We start from the raw sequence: 26,073 nt of genomic DNA, 5'->3' as shown, positions 1-26,073 counted from the left end.
GTCTCAAACGCCGTCTGAGGGGCTGAGACTCCCTCCTGCATGCAGCATTGTGGCAGGCCAGGTCTCACCAACACAGGCCTCCATAACAAGTGTTTCAGTACTGACTGAGTGGTTAAGTTAAATATTAAAAGCTAAAAAAAAAAAAAAAAGCCAGTGCCCTTATATAAAGTCTGGGATGTGGGATGTAACAAAAGCCCACCAGGAGTTTTGCCTAGGCCTTTCCTGGGCCTTAAAGCATGACAAAATAATGAAGGAGTTCTTAACATGACCCATTTAGGATTAAATAAGTTTTATTTGGTGTCTGAAGAAACTCCCCAGGCCTTCACAAACAAATTTATTGTGGGTCTGAATGAACTCCCCAAACCTCTTGTGATTTAGTAGGAGACAAGATAAGGGTAATCACCCCAGCACCTGGACCCATTTAGATTAAGTGAATTTACTGAGGCTCCAGAAGAAGGCCTTGAGGACTCAGACATTAGTTATAATGTAAAAGAAGTTAATCACTTATGTCTTTAGATGATGCACACTTACAGGTAGACATATAGCTTAGAAGGTATATAAGCTCTGGAAAAATTTGTAATTTTGAGTTGGTCTGGCCATAATTTCCAGGCCTTCTACCAGTAACTGGTTGCAGAAATAAAAATTCTCTTCCTCCCCAGTTCATCTGCATCTCATTATTGGGCCACAAGAAATAGCAGCCTGACCCTCATTTTGGTCTAGGAACAGTATGACGACACGGTCCTCTGGTCTAAAGGGGAGGAGGTTGTGGTTGTAGTAAAGGCAAGACAGAGTCCAACTCCTGTAGAAATAGGGCAGAGGAACAGGCGATGGGCATGAAAAGCATCTCACAGAAGAGTCGATATAGAGGTAAAGGGAGTCAAATAAATCAGAGGTTTCTGGTTGGGAAGACAGAGAGAGACCATGAAAAGAATAGGTTCCGGGAAAGATTCAGTAGAAGACTGAGCAGAGAATGTCATATATGCATGTGGAGTTTGGAGTTCTTGCAGAATACCCAGGAAATGGAGCCAGTGAGGAATTCACTGTTGCAGCAGGTGTGGAAGAGGGCAGGATGTAGTCCAGAGCTGGAATGTAGACTTAAGAGTTCTGAGCATTTGCTTATAACAGCTAACCAGCTGCTATAGTCTGAATATGTGTGTCCTTACAAAATTCCTATGTTGGAACCTAACACCCAATGTATTAGTATTAAGAGGTGGGGCCTTTGGGGAAGTGACTTAAGTCATGAGGGCTCTGTCCTCATGAATGGGATTACAAAAGAGGTTGCAGGGAGCTCCCCTGCCCTCTTTTGCCCTGTGAGGACACAGCAGCAAGACATCATTTATGAAGCAGGGAGCCCTGACTAGATACTGAATCTGCTGGGCCTTGATCCTGGGCATCCCAGCCTCCAGAACTATGAGCAATCAATTTCTGTTGTTTATAAATTACCCAAGCTGTGGTATTTTGTTATAACAGCCTGAATGGACTAAGACCAACTCAAGTAAAAATAGAGCTGAGAAAGTAAGCCAGGTGTAAACCTCAGTGTAGGTTTCCAGATTTTTTAGGTACTAGAATCTCATCTCCCTTCCTGATCTCATTGCCAAACTCAGCTCATTACTTTAGTATTTATCATGCCTGTGTGATTTCAATGATAGGAAATTTATTATAAAATTAAAATTGATAATACATTTGAGACAGGGTCTTGCTCTGTCACCCAGGCTGGAACACAGTGGTGCAGTACTAGCTCACTGCAGCCTCAAACCCCTTGACTCAAGCGATCCTCTCACCTCAGCCTCTGAGTCGCTAGGACTATAGGCATATGCTACCACGTCTGGCTAATTTTAAAGATTTTTTTATAGAGACAGGATCTCACTATGAACTCATAGGCAGACTTCTGAGCTCATAGGCAGACTTGTGTTTTTCACTTTAGTATGGAAAATGAAAAACACCTTCCAGAGAAGGTGGTTTCTGGTAATAACTGTGTTTCTGAAAGAGACATATGGCCAGAATTTATTTTTTTAACCTTATATTTAGTCAACCAGAAACTAGGAGGATTGTTTTTCAGGATAGGCTTGAATAGAACTAATTTTAAATGATCAGCAGTTTACTGAAAGAAGAAAGAGGGAAAACCTGTACCCCAGAAACACACAAAGGTGGAGTTTCAAAAACTCTGGGCCAGGTGCAGTGGCTCACACCTGTAATCCCAACACTTTTGGGCTAAGGCAAGAAGATCACTATGGCCAGGAGTTAGAGACCAGCCTGGCAACATAGTGAAACTTCATCTGTAGAAAAATTTTTTGTAATTAGCTGGGCGTGGTGGTGTGCACCTGTAGTTTTAGCTACTTGGGAGGCTGATGTGAAGGGATCACTTAAGCCAAGGAATTTGAGGCTGCAGTGAGCTATGATTGCACCATTGCACTCCAGCCTGGGTGACACAGTGAGACCTTGTGTCAAAACAAACAAACAAAACAAAAAACTCCGTAGTTACCAAAGTTCAGCAGTAATTTAAGAGCTTGGCCCATCTTACCTCACCTCTTCACTTTAACTCTGGATGCATCTGGGCTCCAAGGCAGCAGCTACTCAAGGGTTAAAATGGCAAAGAAATGAGCACTTTCTACCCCATTTGGTCTGCTAATATTAGTGATTTTAGTAAGCATTTGTAATGCTTTCTCCCATGGTAGAAATACAAGTAAAATTTCCCTAGGTAAATCCTGTATGCCACCCTGAATGCAACTAGTTTGGGTTTATACAAGTCAGAGAAGGTATTTTATGGTGATAACTGTGTCTCTGAAGGAATGATTGACAGGGCAGCCATCTTCCCACCCTCAACGTCTCGGGCTCAGGCCTCATCAAAGCAGTGATGGCCCCCTCTTAGAACCCAGAGATGTTTGACTTCGCCATGGGATGTGTTGACCAAATAAAAGTTGAAACATCATCAAAATGGGACCACACGTCTCAACACACAGGCACCTCCCTGCCCGTCAGGGAAACCATGTCAGGCCAGGAGGACAATTCTGACATCATGTGGATTACCAACTGAGGTTGACAGGAAAGAAAGAACCATGAGTTCATAGTCAGGTCTGTGAAGTTTTTGACTTGAAAGCAAGACAGATAAAATGGTCTAAAATCTTGTGTTTGGAAAGATGAAAGTTCTATTAAAAATGTTATTTTCTCGCAGACGTACAATATTACAAGTAATCAGATTATGCCTAGACTTTCATTGTGGTGGTATCTTGGGTGTTTGCATATGACCAAACTCATCAGATTGTACACAGCTCTTTGTATATCAAGTATATATCAATAAAGCTGTTAAAACAAAATATACCTGCTCAGAAAAGCCAGAACAACACCCCCCACCCACCAGCTCACCCACCACATGTTCCTTCCCAGCACCAAGAAAAGAGTCACAGGCAAGAGGGCTCCAGATTTAGGTCCTTGGTTCTCAGCCCTGCCGTGTACTGAAATCTCCTGAGGAGTGTGTCCCAGCCAGCAGGCACGGGTGTTTTTAAAGCTGCTGGACAGTTCTGACGTGAGCCTGTGCTGAGAGCCACTACTTTCCACAGCACTCCTCACAGGTGTTTCTTGAGGCTGCTGGAGTTCTGCCTGAACCACCTCCTCCTGGTTTTGAGTTTTATCCACATGTATGGGCCGGGACTTCTGCTGCCTCATTCAAATGAGAGAGCTTTCCTGGGGTAGGTTGGATTCCTAAAGGCAAAGCCAGGATATGACCCAGGAGGTTATGCCATATTAAGGCTGGAAATGCGTAAGTGTATTAAGTAATATTATAAAGAAGCTTGTGGGGCCGGGCACAGTGGCTCAAAGTGCCTGTGATCCCAGCAGTTTGAGAAGCTGAGGTGAGCAGATCACCTGAGTTTGGGAGTTCAAGACCAGCCTGACCAACATGGGTAAACCCCGCCTCTACTAAAAATACAAAAATTAGCCAGGCATGGTGGCGCACACCTGTAATCCCAGCTACTTGGGAGGCTGAGGCAGGAGAATCTCTTGAACCTGGGAGGCAGAGGTTGTGGTGAACCAAGATCGCACCATTGAACTTCAGCCTGGGCAACAAGAGCGAAGCTCCATCTCAAAAAAAAAGCTTGTGGCTGCGTGCAGTGGCTCATGCATGTAATCCCAGCACTTTGGGAGGCCTAGACAGGCGGATCACCTGAGGTCAGGAGTTTGAGACCAGCCTGGCCAACATGGCGAAACCCCGTCTCTACCAAAAATATAAAAAATTAGCTGGGCGTGGGGGCGCACACCTGTAATCCCAGCTTCTCGAGAGGCTGAGGTAGGAAAATCACTTGAACCCAAGAGGTGGAGGTTGCAGTGAGCCAAGATCGTGCCACTGCACTCCAGCCTGGGCCACAAGAGCAAAACTCCATCTCAAAAAATGGTGATGAGTAATACATTTTTGCGTAATAGACTTATCATTGGGAGAGATGAGTGTGAGGCAGTGATGTCATCTGAAAGGGAAGCGAGCTTGCAAGAGTTAGTGGGAGAATGTCCTGATGATCACAGATGACTTGTCTAGGAGGGAAGAGGCAGGAATGCCCAGGGCACCAGTGTACCCAGAGACAAACAGCCCACCAGGCTGAGATTTTTAGAAGGACCTGGGTGAGAGATGGGAGGTGGGCTTGTCAGGACAGTCGCCAGAGCAGTGGGGACCTCTCGAAGGCATCAGGAAATTATTAAAAGGGTGTTTTGTGCTCGATTGAAGTTAATTTGGGTTTGCCTGTCTAAGGTCCTATTGGGTTGGTCTTTTATGGGACCGTGAGATGGGACATCAGTGATCTGACACTGTCCTGTTTTAATAGAGATGTTTGATAGCATCTCTGCTGAGATCAGTAATAAATAGTCCAGTTAGGTGGATTTGTAACTGTTATAATAGCTGTATTTATAAAATTATGATTAGTAAAATCTCAACATAGAAGAAATGTCTCTAATGGAATTCACCATTGACTTAATCATCAATACTTTAGCATTGACTTGAATGAAAATAGGGAAGGCTTGCAATGTTGATCATATGTACAAGTTCCTTCCCTCCCTCCCTCCCTCCCTCCCTTCCTTTTTTCCTTCTTTCCTTCCCCCTCTCTCTTTCTAAATTAAGGTACAATTCACCTACCATAAAATGCACGTGCCCATTTTTTTAATCCCGATGCTGAAACTGATCTGCTCCATCTGAGTAGAGAGCATCTGGCTGTGAGTGGGGCTGAGCTCATGGGCTCTCACCTTTCCGTCTTACCACATCACCCTCCTTTTCTGCGCACTCCTAGAGTCCTTGCAGCTAAGCCAGGACTCACTTCGTGGTGCAACCTTCTTTCTTTCCCTTTGGTTTTCTTTCTGCAGGCAGACTGCTGGACTTTGGGAAGGTCTCAGGTTTTGGATTTCAGCTTCAGGGCATGGAAAGATTCCTCTTCATTTTCAGGCCCCAGTCTCGTCTCTCCCTGACCCGACTGTGGATTATTGCACGTGGCCATTCTAAGTCATGTGTGTGATTGTCACAGAGAGGAGGAGCAGAGTTGCCTGGGTGGCCTTCAGCAGTCCTGGGTCCCAGCAAAACTTGACTCATATCCTTCATGTCAGTGACAGAAAACTGGAAGGAATAGTGAATGCCTTGAGTGACAGAATGAGGATCCAAAGGCTCTTGACAGGATAAAAGTAATGGGCCAGATTGCATAAGTTTACCCTTTTTATGGATAAGCATAAGGTCCTATATTTGGGTCCCAGACTGTACTGCATCCGTACAGCATGAGAAGACAGAACTTACTGAGAAGAACTTGGAAGTTTTGATGGAAGGTTTATTAGGATTTGGCTGTGTCGCAGTTGTTAAAAAGGTTAATCCTGCCTGAAGCTCCAATAAGTGTGGAAATGAGAGTAAACTGGGATTCTTCCTAATAAAGAGAAACCATAATTTTGCCCAAGCTAGGCATTATTTCCTGGAGAAGAGAAGGCTTGGGAAAATATGCGAGTCCTTTTGGACATTGGAAAGAAAGACTGGCTGTGTGAGTCATGAATCAGCGTAGTGGGGCCTGCCTTGGATTCTGCACAAGGAACAGTGCCCATGGTCATGGAAGGCACTTGCCCTGGGGCCTTGCTGCAGGGAGTGGCAGCATCTGCCTGGGCAGGTTGGAGGGGAAGGTCAGTCACTGAATGGTTGGGTGGATTCCTTGATCCAGGTGAGGCACAGAGCTCTGCAGTCCTTACAAGGAGATTTGCTGGGGCACTGGGTGGCTAAGGACCGAGTCTTCCTCTGCTCCCCCAGAGGCTCATGTATCCTTTGGAGTTTTCTGCTGAAACTTTATAGGGTTCTGTGTTTAGTTTCTCTGGAGAGCCCAATTTCTCACAGGTAGCTAATCTCGAAGGCCAGTGATAAGCCTGAATGTACTTCCTGCTTCTAACTTGGGAAGCCTCCTTCAAGTATGTGCTGCGGGCTCAGCTCTGTGGAGAATGCAGGTAATAATGAGTAGTGTGAAAAGCAGGGTTAGCTGGCAGGGGCAGTGTGATTGAGGAGAACAGACCAGCTGTCAAATTGAGAGACTGGGACTGGATGGGAGAAAGGAGCTGTTGTACCAGCAGGTGCTTAGTGAAGAGAAAGGTTTGCTGAGGGTTAATCCTGCAGGCAGGAGAAAGGATTGGATTCTCGAACTCCTCAAAAAAGTTACAGTCCCCACCAACTCTGTCTCCAGACCCGCACCCTGAATATTTTACTCAGACTTTAGCTGCTCCACCAGATGCAGAGATGATTTTTCTATAAATCCTTTTAAATACAATTACTGCTAAAGTGGTGCTTAAGTTCAGGCTGCTGTAACAGCAATACCAGAGGCTGTGGGGCTTAAACAATGTGTGTTTATTTCTCACAGCTCTGGAGGCTGGAAGTCCAAGACCAAGGTTCCGTCAGCTCTGGTGTCTGTTGAGGGCTCTGTCCGTGGTTCGTAGGCACTGTCTTGTTCCATCCTCACGTGGTGGGGAGTGGAGCAAGCAGCAAGCCCTCTTCATGGCTCTTCTTACAAAGACCCCAACCCTGTCACGAGGGCTTCACCTTGGTAACCGGATCACCTTCCAAAAGCCCCACCTTTTAACACCATCCCATTGCGGGGTAGCCTTTCAACACACCGGTCTGGGGGAGACACTTTCCATCCATAGCAACGACACATGGAAAGGTTTACAAACTGACTTTTGGCTTTTTTTCTTTTTTACATAGAAAGATTTTGTGACTTTACTAACACTGAACATTCCTTGACCTAGTATGTTATCCTTTCCTACTCGTGAGATTTATGTAACCCAAAGGCTAAGAATTAAATGAGTCCAGTGGCCATACCCTCTTTCCTCCTTCCTTCTTAGGCTCCAAAAACTCCCATAGCGACCACCTGTTGTTTGCATTTGTTTGTTGCTCTGACACCTGTCTAAATCGTGGCCCGTAGACTCTCAGACATACATTTCCTTTTACATGATGAATCCCAGGGACCGCAGGTCCTGTCATTGAGATAAAAGGCAGACACCCTTTTATCTCTATAATATACCTAATTACCTGTCAGCAGCTGCTCAGAGTGGACTACCCATTCTCTGACCTCAGCAGAAATCTACATTTGTATCCAGGGGTACAATAAGGAATACTTGGCTAACAGGCAGTAAGTGCAGGGGCCCATGTCTGCTGCTATATGTGATCTTTTCATTCTTTTGAAGTATCATGTGTATTTCAGAGTCTCAGGACTATAATTAGATGTGCTGTGGAGCGGATTTAGTTAAGAGTAATGTTTCTTCCTTTCTATGGCAAGTCTGACAGTTTATACATCTGGCACACAGAGAGGAACGAGATGAAAAGCCCTTGCTGTTTTCTCCATCCTGATCTGTTCTGCAAAGGTGTAGTCTTGCGACGTCCTTGGGAGCAGCATTGCCATTCTGAGGCTTAGGGCAGTAGGAGTATTTGACTTGATGCATCCATGACAGGCATCTTCAGTGTGCTCGACTGCCTGGTAATGTTTACTACTTTAATTAAGCTCAGTGTTGCAGTGAATATCTCTTTGTAATTGCAGCTCTTTGGAACATCAGCAGGTGTGTGTGCTTAGGGTCCCAATTTACCAGCAGCTTCAAAAGGAAGAAAGCAGCAGACAGAAAAGGGGTAACAGTGTCAGCACCTGGGTAATTGTGTGCTCCTTCGAGTAGCTGGGGCCTGCCAGCATCCACAGTGGGAGCCGGGCCAGGGCCGCAGATGAGCCGCAAGAATGCAGAGATGAATGAGTCTTCAGCTCATGGAAGGAGCATAAAGGGTTCCTGTGTTTTGAGAGAAGAAAGAGATAATCAGTCGACAGCGTGTATTTGCTGCTGGTGTTCCAAATTTGGATTCTGAAAAGTGAGCTAGAGCACATAGATGTTGTATCTTGCCAACAAAGAGGAACTTGTAATCCATTATACTCCAAATATTCTAGGACGGATATGTTCTCAGGCTGAGGGGTGTATGTGTGTTAATTCTGGACGAGGGCTCTACATATGTCTGAAAGCTGGTAGTCTGCTCTCTCCAGCATGGGAAATAGAATGCCATAGGGCTTAGGTTTCCAGGCAGCAAATGCTTCCTTACAAGTGTAAAGCTGAAAGGGAAGCATTTTAGCAAATTCAGCTCATGAAAAATGATTCAGTCACTAAATTTATTAGTGTATACCTGCTTTCCTCTTTTATATCAAGTGCATGGCTGCCAGCATTGGAGGGACCCAAGTATTAATACCTCTTAAGCATTGGCTGTGCTCAGAGCTAGAGCACGGATATAAGAGCTGTTACAGTCTGGAGTAAAACCCGAGAGAGAGACACACAGGAGCATCATGGTGGCAGAGGGTGGTGGAGCAATGGGAGGGAACTAGCAGGAGCTCAGAGGATCATGGCCAGTTCCCCCTAAGCTGCAGGTGTCTGTCGTCTCTGTTCCGCACCCCCCTTATTCCCCTCCCTCACCATCAGCACGTGCAGAGGAGCCTGTTCATGGCTAGGCAGTGAGCTGAGTGTCCAGTTTGAGAGGGTGTTCATGAGTGTTGTATCTTCTAGAATTTGATCACTTGAGGACAATATATAGTAGAATTAGGCGTAAAAATGGCAAGGGCCATTTGACTAAAGCCATTGCCACCTAGACAGAAGACAAGGACCGAAAGACCTTAGCCCAGCACTGTTAACAGCAGAAAGTGACCTTACAGTCAGGGAGACCTGAGCCTGAGGGCCACCCAGAATCTTCCACGAGGATGAATGGAGCCAGTCCTGGACACACCAGAAGACTGAGCCTGTCCACTTTTAACTTGGGGCTTCCCTGGCAGCAGCTGTGAAGAAGTGTGCCTTATGTCACAGCCTGGCACACATAGATTTTTGTGCATGTGTGTGGATGTCTGCTGAAAACAGCTAATGTTGTGGGGGCATCCGCCATTCACTACAAATCGACGCCGTCCTTTCACCTCATATCGCATCTTACTTTATTATTTGTCTCTATGATTAAGTTACCTGCTAATTGTAGCGCATTGCTGACATCATATGATACAGGCTTTTCTGGAAATCTTTCTGGTCAATATGCAGTTCCAAGCTGAACAAAGAACCATGCAAGCACCATTAAAGAGTGGTTGCTGAGTTCCTGTCTGTGGGTCCTGTCTCAGGGACCTCCTGTCATTTGCCCAAGGGTCTGTTTTTTTCACATTGTCTCTGTTACCATGGTCTTTGAAATTTCCACAGCAGGTTGTAAAAGCAGGGCCAAAGAAGAATAGGAAAATCAAGTGGGGATAGAGAAGGTGACCCTTTGGTCATGAAAGGCTCCATGTTACTGGAGAGGCAGCATCTGTGCAAAATGCTTTCCTGAAATGCTGGCCAAGTCCACTCTTCGCTTCTGCAGACAGTGACCTGGGCTGGAGGTGCAACATCTCTAATGTCTTGCTTCTAAGCTTATTTCAAACATGGCACTAATAATACTTTATCTTGTATGTGGATGTTTTGAAAATTAACAAGACATTTGTGAAGCACTTAGCCTGGTGTAAGGTAAGAAGTGCTCATAACCTGTAAGCTGTGTTCTTCTTGACTCTGTGGCTGTGTAGTAAATCACTATAAACGTAGCAGACTGAAACAGCACACCCTTATTACTGCACAGCTTTGTAGATCTCAAGTCTGGGAAAGCACATTTGGGTTCTGGGCTCAGGGCCACCTCACGAGGCTGAGATTAAGCAGTGGGCTGCACTGCATTCTCACCTGGAGCTTGGAGTCCTCCGAATGGATTTGGGTTGTTGGCAGAATTCGGTTTCTTGTGGTTGTAGGATTGAGGTCCTGCTGGGATTGCTTTTGGTGCCTGCAGACCACACTCAGTCCTGGCTACATGGCCCTCTCACTTGGCTGCTATTAATACTGTTTCAAAGCCAGCAGGAGAATCTCCAGTCTGCAAGGGCAGAGACTTAGATAACACACCATCTCGTTGAATGTTCTGTGATTGTGGGAGTGGCCATCCGGTATTCACAGGGTCCTGCCCACTGAAGAGGAGGGGATTATGCAGGGTGTGTTCTCTGAGGGGTGCAATTCTTCGGGCCATGGTTGCGTTCTGCCTTCCACACTCCCAAACTCACCATGAACCTCACTGGAGTGCTGAGGACGCCTGTCTTTGCACATTCGTGAGAGGAAACGGTCCCACCTCTTTTAGTTTACAGTTAATTGTCTGAACTCCATCCACCCTAAAAGCAAAAAGTCCTTCATCTCCCTCGACTGCTCCCTTCTCTTCCACACACACAGGCACACACACATTGATCAACCGACACCAGTGAGATTCTAGGGGAAGGCCTCGGAGAATTGCAGAAGGTACTGTTTGTGCAGGGCGCTGGCCTGCAGAAACAGCCAGACCAGGTGTCTCACTCCCCCTCACACCCTGTGCTCCTGCACTCATCTCCAGCATGCAGCCGTGGAACCAGGGGTACCAGCATTCCCCGCTCCCGAGCACTGAGACCCTGTGTCAGCTTCCCTCATTGGCAGACTGGATTCCTGCGTGCTCTCTGTTCAGACGTCACCTCCTGCACACGTCCTCCCTGAGCACCCTGCTGCCTCGTGCTCTCAACCTGCCAGTGCCGGCTCCATTTTTCACCACAGAAGAACTTATTACTGTCTAACACAGTTTATGTTTTCTCGTTTACTATTTTCTCCCCCTTCTAGAGAGAAAGCTCCTCCCCAGCAGGGGTTTCCTCTGGGTTTTCCCTGCTCCACCCTCAGGAAAGCACAGAGCAGGCTCCTAGTAGCCCCTTGGTGGATGCATGGAGTGTCAGGAGTGCAAGTGGCACGATCTTGGCTCACTGCAACCTCTGCCTCCTGGGTTCAAGCAGTTCTTCTGCCTCAGCTCCCTGAGTAGCCGGGACTACAGGTGCACACACTATGCCCAGCTAATTTTTGTATTTTTAGTAGAGACAGGGTTTCACCATGTTGGCCAGGCTGGTCTCGAACTCCTGACCTCAAGTGGTCCACCCGCCTTGGCCTCCCAAAGTGCTGAGATTACAGGTGTGAGCCACTGCACCCGGCCAGGACCAGCAGCATTCTTGAGCACTCATTTAGGTAACTCTCAGTGGGAGCCAATGGGAGCATTTCATGGAAATCACAACACTTTGGGTACTGGGTAGGGATTCATGTTCATGGACCAGGGGAAGACTGTACATGAATGCTGCCATATTGTCTATGGAATGGCGTGGGGGTGGAGTGGGGAGGGAGTGTCTCTCAGCCCAGTTTGTCCTTGAAACAATAGAGGATTTAGCTGCCGTTGGGTGCGGGGTGTTTACAGAGAGGCAGCACCACCTCCAGGAGCTTTGGGCCTACTGGGTGCACAACCAGGGAAGAGCAGCTTTGGAGCTTGGGTCTGCTGAGTTCCAGGCCGCTGTTATCTCACTTTGCATCTTAACTAGTTTTCTACACGTACTTCTACATAAAACAAGCCTATTTGTACTGCAATAATCTACACATTCAGTGTCCAAGACCTTAGGCTGAATTGTATATTTCTCCCAGGTACTTTTTTGTAAAGGAAAAAAACTGGCAGGAACCTAGATCACAATTAGGTAATGGTTTAATATTGTAGAGAAGTGGCCCTCCCCACATCCCTGCCAATCCATTGCCGCTTGGGCTCGAAACGCTCTAGTGAAAACTTCTCTGTAAAACGGAAGGGTTTGCACTTTCATGGCATCTTCTCTCTTCAAGGAGGACGTGGGGTTGGGGCAGGGCAGGGATGTCGAGGGCACCGAGTGCCTCACCTGAGACCTGCGCAAGGGCCCATGCTCAGGCAGCTCTCTGGGAACAGCTTCTGAGCACACCCCTGAGAGCTGTGGCCTTCCAGGGGCCCGGAAACCTCAGACACGTTGGGGGATGAGGGGAGGGAGGCAGCGTGAGCAGTAATAGTGCCATCAGCACTTTATATGGTGAGAAAGGCCTTAAAACTTAAGTCAGTGCTGTGCAGGGCGCCTGCAGTTCCACCCATTTTGCTGATGGAGAAACTGAGACTCGCCAGAAGTCCCCACAACTATTAAGTGGCAGGACCAGGACCACACCTGTGATTTATCTAACTCCACAGCCTCTGCTTTTAGCCTCAGTGGACGTGGTGGGGTATTTCCATCTTTTCCCCGTAGTCGGGGACTGAAGACAGCAGAGATGAGCACCACGTGGGTGCTGGGCTCCTGTGGAGCCTCCTCCCAGCAGCAGTCCTGGTAGGCTTAATGTCTGTCTTTGGTTGTGCCACCTCCCGGAAGGAATCCATTGGATTTGGCACACAGGATGCTTGTTAAATGTAGGGCTTTGCATCACACTGACTGTGCCCACCTCAGCACCTTGCTTTGGGCCACAGGCTGATGTCATTCTGCTCTGCTGGTTCTGTGAAATGCAGTGGAGGCAGTTCTGTCCTTTTTGCTCTTACTGATTTCTTCCTTCAAGAATGATTACATTGAAGCCCAGCCTGGGCCGCATGGCTGGTCCGGTGGCTGCTTCCAATTCAGTGCTGACCAGCCTGTGCCTCTCTCCACAGATGCCGCTCCTACGAGGACTGCTGTGGCTCCAGGTGCTGTGTGCGGGCCCTCTCCATACAGAGGCTGTGGTACTTCTGGTAGGTCACACCTCCTCCTTGTTCCCTACCCCGAGAGCTCTGCCCCCCCCCGTCAGTGTTGTCACAGCCTTGGATGCGACACCTTCACTTGGGTGGTGGCCTCAAGGACAGCCTTGGTCAGGAAAATGGGTATGTTTGGGTTGGCTTCATGACTGGCAGTGGCACGCATGGGGTTTGTGGGAAGCCTGTTTTTGTTTTCACGGATTTTGGAGTGGGAAGAAGAGCTCTGCTTCTGGTAAGGTGGCTGGACAACAGCCTCATCCTTCAGCAGCTCCTCGGCCAGTTTCTGAAATGGAGCCAAGGCTGATTGTCTTGAAGAATCAGAAAATCACCCAACTGAGACTGGCAGGCGATCGAGTTTTCATTGTCCAGACTCTTCCCCTTCCATCTTGTGTTGGCTGACTCTTCGCTTTCAAGATAGGCAGCCTGCACCCATGTGCCTTCTCCAGCTCCTCTGGGGCGCATACGGAGCAGTCCAAAGTCTGCTCCTTGAGTAGGAACTGGTTCCATGCCTGCAGCATCCTGGAAGGGTGGGAGCGCATTCCATGGGGGGAGCCTCCTGTGGGCGGGAGCCTCAGGACGCCTGCTGGAGTGCCCCGAGCATCTGTTAGACTCTGGAGATGACAGGTATTGCTTCAGATGAGAGGGTGGCAGAGCACGTGTGGGAAAGGATTTATAAACCAAAGCAGCATTTCTTGTACCCGCCTGCTCTTCTTCTCCCATGCAGTGGTGATGCCCTTCAGTAAACTTCAAAAAAGTTTAGAGTTTGCTCTCTGCATGATGCAAGCTTTTTTATGATGTTAAGATTTTGACTTTACTGACCTTTTGAGGCTTTAAGATCTTACTGAGCATGTGACAGCAGCCACCTGAATTTTTATGCGGTTTTATCTTTCTCCCTTAACACCTGTGCCCAGGGTTTGATTAGGGAAGCCTATAGGGAGTGGGGACTCCACGTGTTAGGTGACCAGGATGTTCTTTAATAGTGATGCCTTCTTTCATCATCACCTCACCACCTCCTTGGCCTCACCTGACCTTACAGCTGCTGGCCAGACCTCCCTTAGGACCAGCCTGGTAAGCCCCACCTAGGTGTACCCCCCTAACAAGGGAGCTGGTGTCAGGTCCCCACACTGCAGAGGTGCCATTTCCTAAAACTCTGTAACAGAAGAATAATTGTTGTAGCCTAAGACTGTTCAAAGGTTAACGGCTCTGTGTGCATCTCCAGATTGAGGGGGCCAGTACCAGAAACGGGGAGGGCCCAGTGTCAGGGGCAAGGCCCAGCTTCAGGGCAGGCCTTGCCTCCGGAGCCTCCTCCCGGGACCTTGGAGTAGAAGGAGGCAGACCGTCTGGAGTGTGAAACCCTGAACTGTGAAACCCTGAACTGTGAACGGGCTTGTAAGGATTTTGGGTTGGTCTAAAGCACTAGATGAATGATGATGAGGGCGTGAGAATGCTTGTAAAAAATGAAAAAGCTTGTCAGCGTTCAGGCATTGTATGATCAAAAAGAAGAGAAGTTTGAGAAAGTCCAGCTGAACTGTTAGGGCCTGGCAGCTTCTGTGGAGCTGCCCAGAAGCTGTAGCTGCACTGGCAGCCAGGTGCTTCCTAGCTGCTGGCTAGGGTCACCTGTCAGAGGCAGGACACCTTGGCGAGGCAGCACATGACGACTTGGTGGGCCCCATTTGGAGAAGCTCCCACAAGTCTCATTGCATAAGGTCAGGCTGTTGCAAGATCTGAGTGCCAGATGCCAGAAGATGGGGCTGAGTCATTAATGTTGAGATTCCGACACAGGGTTCCGAGCTGGCGATGTAGCCAGGGAGCACCTGGGGGTGTGAGCTTACAGTGCCTCACCCGAAATACGAAGGGCACCTGGGTTCACCCCATGCATTTTCTCTCTCAATCAACATCGGGTCTGATATGCACCAGGCATTGTGCTGGGGTTTTATGGAGAGGCTTTAGGCAGGCAGACTCCTGAAGAAGATGATGTCTAAGCAGATAATGAGGTGTGGATACTTTCAAGCCAGAGCACAGAACTTCTGAAGCCAGAAAAGTTGGAGAAAGCTACAAAGATTTTGACTGGGTCGTCAGAGATGGCGTTTGGGGCAGAGGGACAGCACCTTGCAGGGCCGGAGTGTAAGAAGAGTGGATGTGTTAAAAGGTGATGGGAAGCTTCTGTGGTGAGGATGAGCATTTAGTGGACAGGAGTGGCGGCAGGATGGGAGGGAGGGGCTGCTCTGCTGCCTGGGCCCCACAACGTTTGAAGGTGTCTCCTGACCATAAAACAAAGGTTTTGAAGGAGAATGCCTTCAGAGTTCCTGCCAACTCCAAGATCTTGAGGATCTTTTCACCAAGGAGGTCTGGATGGAATCAAGAGTAGAGAAGGTGGACCGATGGCACCCTTGAGTGGACTCAGAAAGCACAGTGGGCCCGAGTGAGAACTAGCCTAGGTGGCACTGCGGGTGAGTCCACAGCAGGGTCCCATGCGGAGTCCTGAGTGGGGTCTGGGCAGGGCTTGCACAGTAGCTGCACCAGTCCTTGGGACTGCAGAATTGAGAACTGCTACACTCGGGGCTGGGGGGTCGGGGGGAGGAATCAAAAAACAAATTGAATTAAAGTAACCAGGTAACTTCTAATGTTAAAAAAAAGGCACAAACCTTCCTCTCTTAATCCCTTTGAAAGCTTCCAAAACCTGTTGAGCAACCAAAGAGGACATCTAGGGAACAGCCAGCCTGTACCCCCAGCTGCAAGAACTGCCTTTCCTACTACTACTCCTCTCTCCCAGCCAACACCCTGCTTCGTCTCTTTCCTTGTTTTTAGAAGCGCTTTCTCCTGCCCCTTTGTTAGTTTCTCTCTTTTAAAATAAGTTCTTGGCCTAGCACAATGGTGCACTTTGGGAGGCCAAGGTGGGAGGATCACTGAAGCCAGGAATTTGAGATCACTCGGCAACATAGTGAGACTCCGTCTCTACCAAAAATTATTTTAAATAAATTTTTAAAATAAACATAAATGAACAGAATAAGTTATCAGACTATGATTTCAGTAAGGGATGAAGTGGATCCCGTGTGACTCTGTCCAGGCCTTGCCTTATGCCTGCTCTCCAGCAGACTACAATTTCAGTAAGGGATGAGGTAGATCCCGTGTAACTCCATTCCAGCCTCGCCTTATGCTTGCTCACCATTAGTCTAAGGTGGGAGCTGCAATGTCATTTCCTTTTGTGTAGAAAGACAAAATGTTCTTACTACTGTTGGCAGTGGAACCGACATTTTAGCTTATTTTTTAGACAAGACTAAGATCTCAGGTGCCTTCTGCATTTTTCAATCCAATGAGCCTGGTCTCTTGGAAGTGGCCAGTGAGAAAGTAAACCCTGTACACATCCAGCCTCTCTGTGCTTTGTATATTTCTACCCAGATACTAGCAGCAGGACTCAGTGCTGAGTGTCAGACTGTCACTGAGCCCACCTGAGGGAAATCGGTTTTAGGAGAGGAAGCTGTTCCCTTTGGGAACTTAGCGAATGTTCTTGATGCCGAGCACATTAAGCCTTACATCGCCACACTCCTGAATGGTTTGGGTCTCCTGGCTCCCCATGGCCGCTCCCTCCGCCCATCATGGGGACTGAGCCTCCAGGCCTCCTGCTCCCAGCTTCTCCGGCCCCAGTACCTGCTCTGTGTTCTTTCTGCCCAGAATGCCCCTTCTTCCCCTTCAGCTTGTCTCTTCTCGTTCTTCAGAGCCCAGCCCAGCTGTCACTAAAAGAAATGCAGTGTTCCCAGTCTTGCTCACCACCACAGATACCCTTGTTCAAACATCTTGGTGCACTGAATTATACACTTAAAAATGATTAAAATAGTAAATTATATTTATGTATATTTTACCCAATCACACACACAGTATTCTTCTTGCATCGCTCATTTTTCTTTTTTAGCACTTACCAGGTTGTAGATAAATAATTGTATAGGTTGGTATCTGTCTCCCTCCTCTGTAAGCTCAGTGTTGGCGGGGTCGGGGGACCCTCACCTGTCTACTCATTGCTGTGATCAGTGTGGTGACAGGGCATAGCAGGCACCTGAAGATGACTTGCTGAATGAATAATGAATTAGACGGCAGATGACAAAGGCCACAGTTTCAGTCTTTCCTGAGTCATTCCTGTCTCATGCCTCTGGCTTTTCTCCCTGCTCAGCTTTCCAAGGTTATCCAGTAAATACTTTTGGACTGGCTGAAGGCCTTGACATCACATTAATATTCTCAAAGGCTTTATCGTACGCTCTTAAACTTCTTTTATATGTGGACCGGTGCCACTGACATCGTCACAGGGCAGCAGGTGCCCTCACCGTGTGGGTGTCTGCATGGCTTCTGGACAGTTCCGTGGGTCCCCTCATAATTTCAGTTCAGAGATGGGCAAGAGTTTGCCAGTTTGCCAGTTTTGTCTACTACTAGTTCTTCTCAAAGTGACTCTCCTCTTTTTCTAGAAACAAAAAGTATGGTGCAAGTGAGGAATGGAAGGAAGCCATTCATGTGTTCATTCTGCAGTCATTTACTGAATGCTGATGAAGTGATAGTCAATGAGAATTCACAGATGGGTTGGACAAAGGTGCTACCCTTAAAGAGTTCAGCTCTGCTTCTGTTATTGTTTGTATTTTATTTCTATTGATAGATTGTATTTCTCTTGATTCTGTTTTCATTGATTGTATTTCTATTCCCATAGTTTCTCTGTAATTAAGGTGTGCTCCAGGAAGGATACTTCTGTTTCCTTTGGGTGTTGATGTGATAATGGAGACGTGGTCTGGAGGATAAATGTGCTCTGCCTTGGTGCTTTGACAGTGAAGAATGGAAAACAGAGACAGACAGCGAGGCCAAGGCTGGATCGGCCATGGCATTCAGACAGGATTTAGATGGCATCTCCTGTTCTAACTAAAATGTCGAGCTGAGGTCAGAGCCGTGGACGAGGAAGTGACTGCATGAGCTTTTTCTTTTACGGTGCTTTTCAGGGTGGGTGGCCTCACCAGGGGCTGTCCCAGAGGCCGCAGGTCAAGCATCTACTTGTTGCTATCCACTAGAGGAATGTCCCTGGGTAAAATGGGCCCAAGAGGACCAAGTCTGAGGTGCGAGCCTCATGGCTCTGCCCTTGCCTTCTGACTCGTGCATTCGGGAGTCATTGGTCCCGGACCCCCGAGGAGTGCGTGAGGCCTTTGAGCTGTAGGGCCAAGCCCTCAGGGCCCCCACCTGGGAGCACCACCCTCACGTCTGTACTCTCCTCAGGTTCCTTCTGATGATGGGCGTGCTTTTCTGCTGCGGAGCCGGCTTCTTCATCCGGAGGCGCATGTACCCCCCGCCGCTGATCGAGGAGCCAGCCTTCAATGTGTCCTACACCAGGCAGCCCCCAAATCCCGGCCCAGGTCAGCCAGCCCTGTCCTTGTCTCTCCTCCCCACAGTGTGTGTCCTCTGCCAACATTTATAAAGGGTACTGCTGCAGAAAGGGTACTGCCAGAAGAGAGAGCTCAGGTGTGTTATTCATTTTTTTAGTTCTGATGACCAGCTCCATTGTGCATTTGTGCAGATAACAAATGTAAGGTATATCGCACGCCCGTCACCTCATATTCTTACAGTTATCAGTGTGCCACATATGCACGTGATGTGATGCAGTTTGTATAAGCGTATTATTTGCTCTCTGCCCTTTTCCTTAAACATTATTTCACATATAAATTTCTGTGTAGGAGCGGTAATACCCCTGCCATTTTTAATGCTTCTGGACTAGATACTAATTATGTTACTAAATGGTAATTTGCTTATTTTATTATTGCTGATAATTTGTTTTGTTTTCTCATGTTTTGTCTTTTATTCATGCATTCAACAAGTATTCATTGTGCAGTTACTAGTATTCCAAATACTTACAAAGACCATAGCAATAGACGTTCTTGTACAGGTCACATGTAGTCTGTTTAGTGCATAACACCCAAAGTGACATCCCAGGGTCAAAATGAATTAGCTGTTTCTTAATTCTTGTAAAACATTGCCTTAGCCATCTAAAACTCCTACATACTGTGGTGGGTGGTGTGGACTTCCTTAGGACATAGGCCAGGGAGCTCTCTGATGACAGCGGGGAGCCAAGGGTCCTGGAGGGCTGGGCTGGCTCGGCTCATCAGAGCGCTGGTCTTCTGGCCAGGTGTAGAGTGAGGCTGGGCAGAGGGGTGTTGCTGGTGTCTGCGCCGCCATGCTCCCAGCCACAGTTTCCACCTGGGAGCCTGGGGATGGGACTGTCTATTGATTGCACACTGTGGATAGGTGGTCAGTTCTAGGAGCAGTGGATGCCTTCGCTTTTACAAAGTTTCAGTTAAGAAAAATGAATAAGTCCTAGAGATCTATTGTACAGTGTAGGACCTACAATTAATACAACTGTAATGTATAATTAAAATTTTGCTAAGAGGGTAGGTCTTATGTTAATATATGTTCTTATCACACAAAGATAACAAGAAGAGCAGAGAAAACTTTTGTAGGTAATAGAGATGTTTATGGAATAGAGCATGGCGATGGTTTTCTGGATGTGCCCCTGTCTTTAAACTCATCAGGTTGTAGGTCTTAAACATGCGCAGCTTTTTGCCTGTCAATCAGACCTCAATAAAGTGGTTTTTAAATAGGAGAGAAGTAGAGGGATTGAATGTAATAGGAGAAAATTATCTTCTCTCTTCTGTTTTCCTGAGAACAGGCTGTTATCAAGATGCAAAGTCATTTGCATATTTGTTCTTTTACAGCTTTTTTCCACCAGATACTCCACAGGGTTTTCCTTTCAGGAAGAATTTTCTTTATTTTAAAAAATGTTGCTCAGAAAAATATAAATATATATTTTCCACAGCAGTTCACTGAGAGCTGTGCCTTAAACTTACAGTCAGGTTAGTACCATTTTGAATCCGTAAGTGGATTTTAGCCTTTGATATTTGGAAATATTTGAATCGTTTCAGATTTGTGCTGCATCATAGGGTAAAGTGCAAAATTTCTGTTAAAATGAGAGATGAAAGCCGCCACTCACTGGGTCTCATCTGGATCAGTCAGAGAGGTTTTAGTACAGGGAGGAGCAGCCCCTGCTCCACTTGGCATGGGAGGCCCCACTGCCCCCAGTGCAGAAGGCCACATGTCCCTGGTCTGTGGTCCTGGCCGAGCTCAGAGTCTACCACTCATGTGAACTGGGGCTCTTGTGGTGAGTAGGTGAGGTGCTGAGACTGTGCCTGCAGCTGCATAATTCTTTTGAACCCTGGCATGCCAGGGTTTTGAGAGGAGAATGCATCCCTATGTGCACTCCTTTCTGGCCCCATCCCTCTGTTCTGCACAGCCCCACACCCCACCTAACCCCGCTCCATCTGTCTGGGAGAATCCCCAGCAACCAGGCCATTAGATCTGCCACATCCCTTATCTCACCCTGGAGCAGCGCCTGCTGGCCACTGGTCTCCGCCAGCTCCTCTGTCTTCCACTTGGCTATCAGAAGGGTCTTAAAAAACAAAAAACAGAAGCACATTGGCCGTGCTATTTTTCTGCGGCAGGGTCTCTGCCAGCTCACCTGGCTCACAGTGTAAGTCCACAGTCCCTAGCTGAGGACTGAGGACGCATTCACAGCTTCCTCAGACCCATCCCCGCTCCTCTGTGTCCAGTTTGAGCGACCTCCTCTCTCTAGTCCTGCGTCGCACTGAGGCCTGCACACGCCCTCCTTCTGCCTGGAAAATGCCTTCCTCCAAGGTGCTGCTCTGTGTTGTGCCCATAGTGAAGTTGTCTCTGGCTGCTTCACATCCTCCACTTTCTCCCTGTGTCCCCTGCCAGGGGCTTTACCAGCTTTAATGCTCCATGTTTACACTGGGCTCCCCACGGGGCTGTGTACAGGACTCATGGTCTCAGGCACCAAGTAGATGCCCGGCCCTCATCCTCAGGCTGGATGAACTGTGGGAGCTCCCAGGTTTGCAGCCTGGTAAACCAGGGTCGGGATACATCACAACCACAGTCACAGCCTGGAGCGCAGACCTGCCTGAATTGCTGTCTTGGCCCATATTTACTGCACACCTGCTGAGGCGCCTGCAGGAGCTCAAAACACTGCACAGCCTGGACACCTGCCCTCAGTCACCGCTGCATGCACGGCTCCAGCACCCGTGTGAGCTTTCACGCAAACAACTCTATAGTGACTGACCATCATGAGTGCGAGGGAGAGAAAGTTGAGAATGCTAAGAAACCATGTAAGTAGGAGACTCCATCTGGTGCACAACTCCAGGAAGGCTTCCCACGGAAGAGCCATTTGGATTAAGAATAAGTAAGCCCCCAGCTCTCTACAGCGAGTGGCTGCTGGTCCCAGCGCATCTTCTCTGACCAAAATGTAGACTTGGTTTGCCATCCCTTTTTCATTTTATACTTCTTGCAGGCCTGCAACGGTGTGGCTGATCCCAGGATATCCAGACTGTCATATGAAAGCAGGCTCCCAGGGCTCCCGGTAGTGTACAGTTTCCATCATTTCCCTGTCAGGTCCAGGGCTGGATCATTTGTTAACAGTGCTGAGCTTGGGAAGAATTCAGCTGTTTCCTAGACAGAGTAATAGTGAACACAAGAATGGGGTCTGCAGGGTCCTGTCTGCTGTTGGTCTAGACACCTGCCTCCCCTGAGGGTGGCTTCACCCTGCTGCAGCTGTCTGCTCAGATCCCAGACTATCTGCGGCATGGGCCCTGGGAGCGTGGGGACTGAGAGGAGGGCCACACAGAGTTTGGCAGTCCAGGGAGAGAGAGGAGCCGAGGGATCCCAATGTCCCATGTGGTCCACAGGGTAAATGTCATGCCCGAGGCTGTCCGGGCAGTGCCAAGGTGTGCAGGCATCTGCACAAAGCAGGATGGGTGTTAGTGAATTTTTGGCAGAGCCCCATTTTTCCTCTGCTGGTCTGAGAGGGGAAGTGGGTTCAGGCGTGGGATGCCTGTTAATGAAGATGAAAAAGCAGAGGGATTTAGAGGACCCAGACTCACCCACTGGGGCAGGGGAGGGCAGTGGCTCATATTCTGGGGTGTAGCGGGGCTCGCGTGGTGCTCCTGCTGGGACCAGCATCACTGATGAGCATGGGAAAGCAGAGAATCTGTGCATTGCAAAGAGGCTCCTGGTCGGGGAGGGGAGGAAATTGGCAGCATTGTGGTCCTGGGGGTTGGTGTGGGTTGAGGCAGAACTCTGAACGTGGTGGAAAGAGGCTGGCAAAGTCAGCAGGAGGCTGAGGTTCAGAGGTGGGGCTCCAGGCCAGCCCAGGAACCAGGACCCAAAGGCTGCAGCTGATGGCCGAAGGGCTCAGGGCCTGGCCGGGTTGTGCAGAGGCTGGAAAGTGGGAGGAGTGTGGAGTAGCTGTGGTTTGAGGAAGAGGCCCTGGTCAGGGAGTTAAGAGGCCTGAGGTCTGTGAGACCCAGGGTAGGCCACGGTCCCTTCTAAACCTCAGCACCTTAACTGCAAAATGAAACGGTGTGCAGAAAAGCACTCCTCATTCTGTGTAATCTGTGCATATAGTGTCAGCCAAGATGCAGCAGCAGCAGAAAGAGCTCCCTAAATGCCCAACCCCGAATCCTTCCCCATCAGGATGCTGGCAGGGTCTCACCAATATGTTTTCCTGGATAGAGAGGAAAAAATTGTCTTCATTCATTTATTCACTCACTCTGAAAACATGAGCTAACTAGCTCCAGCCACTGTGTTCACACAGGTGGAGGGTGTGGGTGAGAATCCTCCCTGCTCTTTAGGAACTGTAGAACGGTGGAGAAAATGTAAAAGCCTAGGCTGAGGCAGCACTGTAGGCCTGGGGGAAGGAAGGGCTGGCTGGCTAGCTGGCAGGAGGTGGCCTCAGCTGAGTGTGATGCCCCTGTGATTGAATGTGGCAAGGGGGTGGTTAAGGGAGCTCCAAAGAAAACGATGATTGAATTATGGTCCATCTTCTTTGTGGAATATTATGTGGCCATTGAAGTTCATAGTCAAGATCAAGACAATTTGCTGGTACGGCAAGACCGTCAAGGTGCAGTTAGGGAAGAGAACATTGGATAATGTTTTTTGTGAAATGGTCATGAGGCTAGCCAGGCCCAGTGACATACACCTGTAGTCCCAGCCAGTCAGAATGCTGAAGTGAGAGGATGGTTTGAGGCCAAGAGCTGAAGACTGTAGTGTACTGTGATTAAGCCTGTGAATAGCCGCTGTCCTCCAGCCTGGGCAACATAGCTTGACCCTGCCTCTAAAAAATGGTCATGAGTTCAACTATGGAATTCCACAGATACATAGAGAGAGATTGCGGAGGACAGTCAGTGAAATCTGTGGTGTTAATGTGATTCAAGTTTTCTTTAAAAATGATTTCCTTGAATGTGACTGAAGTGGATGGAGTTTTCCCATCGACAGATAGTTTTCTTCCTTTCCAGCAGCCATTTGTGGTGAGTTCATTTATAGGTTTCTGACTGTTCATTCTCATGTCTCAATCCTGTAATAAGTCTGTCAGCCTGCAGTGACTAAATGACACCAACTGCAAGAAAATGGAAATAGTAGGGAGGGTGTTTTGACAGTTTAATTACCCTCAAGTCATAGCCCAAGCACAAACAGGGCTGCTTCGGTTGTGAGGACATCTGGCTTCAGAACTGGTGGAATGAGTGTCATTCTTTTCCAACGCGACGGTGCTTCTGACGTGCGGGGATGATGATGGGACAGCCTTGCAGGCCACCTCTCCCCGGTCTCCAGCCCCTGGGGCTCCAGCATTTCCATTCTGGGTTTTTTCCTGAAGAAACAGCAGGGCAGATGGACCCAGGGTGTGTGGCCGTGGGGGGTTTGTAAGGGTCTGTTGCATTGTGGGGTCTCACACTCATTGCCTGCCCTGTGCTGCCCTGGGCAGCTGCCTTCAGGATAGAGATTTTTGAGTTTATGGTTTTACTGAAAGAAATTAACTGGAAATACTTTTTTGTTTACAAATCACCAATGCCAATCTATTCATACATTCTCATGGCTACCAGAATATTCCTTACCTGTTCATCCCTGATGGCAGAAGGAAACTGGTTGATCAGGGTCAGGGTGAGGGGGTGTGGGCGTGGGAACTGTCTTACTTGGTGACGCCCAGGAATTGAGATGGCCTCCCAATATGGCGGGCCTCCTCACCAGCAGGAATGTGTTTCCACAAAGTCCTCCAGCTCTGTCCATCTGACATTCTGTCTCTGTCTCTGTTATTCTTACGCAGCACTTCTCTTTCCAGCCCCCGTGCTGCCCCTCCCCTCCCTGTGACCTCTGCCTTGCTATTATGGTTTGCACAGCCCAGTTTGCATAAAGCGGATACATCTAGAATGTTCTGCCATACAAAAGCGGCAGCTGTTTTTTTATCCATGTGAAAGCATTTAATGTCCTTAGCCACTATAAATAATGACAGATAACACACTGCACAGACTGTATTTCAAGAAGAATTTTTTACAGCCTGCCCTGTTGGTAGGCAATTCCTATTGTTACATTACTCACAACAAAGCTTGCGCATCTGTGATCTTTGATCAGTGGGAACAGAAACTTACAGCAGATTTAAGTCCCTTGCCCACTGTCCTCTGCTTCGCCAGTGATGGGGCTGAGATGGAGCCTGAGCCCCTGGCCCGTCGTGGTCCACTCATGGGTGCCTGCATCTGGAGAGACACACTGCACGTACCAGGGGTCTCCCTCACATTTGCTCACGCGGGCTCTGGGTCCAACAGGCCCCCCGCCCGCCTCGCTGGCTGCATTCCTCTCCCCCTGGGAAGCAGAGCCTCCTTCAGATCCCTTGGCTCCCAAGTCTACCATTGCACTTTTCTCCCTAAATGTATTAATATTTGAAATGGCTGCTTCCGGCCCTTCCGAGGGGCGGATGAGGGAAAATGTGGGCCAAACAAGACTGGAGGTCCCTTGTTGCAATGAGGTCTGCAGCCCCACGTGAGGTCCCTGTGCCTACACGTCCAACCTGCCGTCTGTCACTAACTGCTCTGTGAATGTACTGTGTGCACGTCCCGTGTGCGGGCGCCCTGTGTGGGCCCTGTGTGGCGGCACAGTGCAGCCACAGGACAGCCGGGGTGATGAGGCAGCTGTCCCTGGCCTGCAGCTCTGGGATGAGGACAGGGCGACAGTGACTTCCGACCTCCTCTCATAGAAAAACGTGGGTGCTGCACCACCCAAAGTGAAAGGCTGAATTTGGAAGTCCCTTTTATCATACACATTCAGATTGCCTGTGGAAATTCAGCAAAAATATGACATGCATTTCCATTCTATCTGCCTTTTACCTTCTCAACTTTAAATCGACTTTCAGTTCTGTGTCATGTTTTCTCTTCTTTTTAGAAGACTTCTAATGACTTGGGAAAATACTTTTAAAGGATGTGAAATGGTGTTTTTCTGTCTGCTGTTTGTTGAGTATCAGTATTTTCAGCCTTGGTTCCCTGTGGAGGAGAAGCTGGCGGGTGGGGAGGTGGGCTGGCTGCTTAGGTGAGACCTGTGCACGTGATGATGATTACTGAAAACAAAGCCAGGAGCTTAATTGGGCATGTGGCCATGGGGATTTGTTATTAATTACCTTTGATCTAACTTAGGCAAAAAGGGGAGAAAAAAATTATAGGGTCACAGAATCCCAGGGCTAATCCTAAACAAACAAACAAAAAGAAGCCCTGCACAGTTTTAAAATGTTTCCGGTAATTATGTTTCTGGGAGCAGTGCTGGTTTTGTTGTGCTGAGACTGTCTTGCATGCTGTGGGCTGACGTGGGCTTGTGCTGTTGACAGCAGGAGAAGGTGCGTACTGGATTCATGTCCCGGGGCTGCCCTCACAAAGTACTACACAGACTGGTGGCTTAAAACAGCAAGAATGTGTCTTCCCCCAGTTCTAGAGGCCAGAAGTCGGTGTGTCAGTAGGGTGGGTTGCTTCGGGAGACTCTGAGGGAGTATGAACGCATACTTGTTCACAGTATTCTAAATGTCTTTTACAGTAACCATTGTCTTTGTAGTTATTTCTCTCTCCATTCTATTTCTGGGATGCCTTTTCTCTCTCTTTTTTGTT

The 26,073-nt window shown here is 48.3% G+C and overlaps 1 protein-coding gene across 12 annotated transcripts in view; it reads left to right on the top strand.

Moving 5' to 3' along the window:
* VOPP1 (VOPP1 WW domain binding protein) overlaps nt 1-26,073 on the top strand; it is a 101,785-nt gene that overhangs the window by 61,680 nt on the left and 14,032 nt on the right. For all 12 annotated transcript variants that reach the window (XM_034964133.4, XM_034964137.3, XM_063605711.1 and 9 more), the window contains 2 exons: nt 12,989-13,066; nt 18,314-18,450. In XM_034964133.4, coding sequence (XP_034820024.2) covers nt 12,989-13,066; nt 18,314-18,450 — 215 coding nt within the window. The remainder of the gene's footprint in view (nt 1-12,988; nt 13,067-18,313; nt 18,451-26,073) is intronic.

This window comes from Pan paniscus, chromosome 6 (genome assembly GCF_029289425.2).
Source record: "Pan paniscus chromosome 6, NHGRI_mPanPan1-v2.0_pri, whole genome shotgun sequence".
NCBI lineage: Eukaryota > Metazoa > Chordata > Mammalia > Primates > Hominidae > Pan > Pan paniscus.
This window is presented reverse-complemented; position numbering and strand designations above follow the sequence as displayed.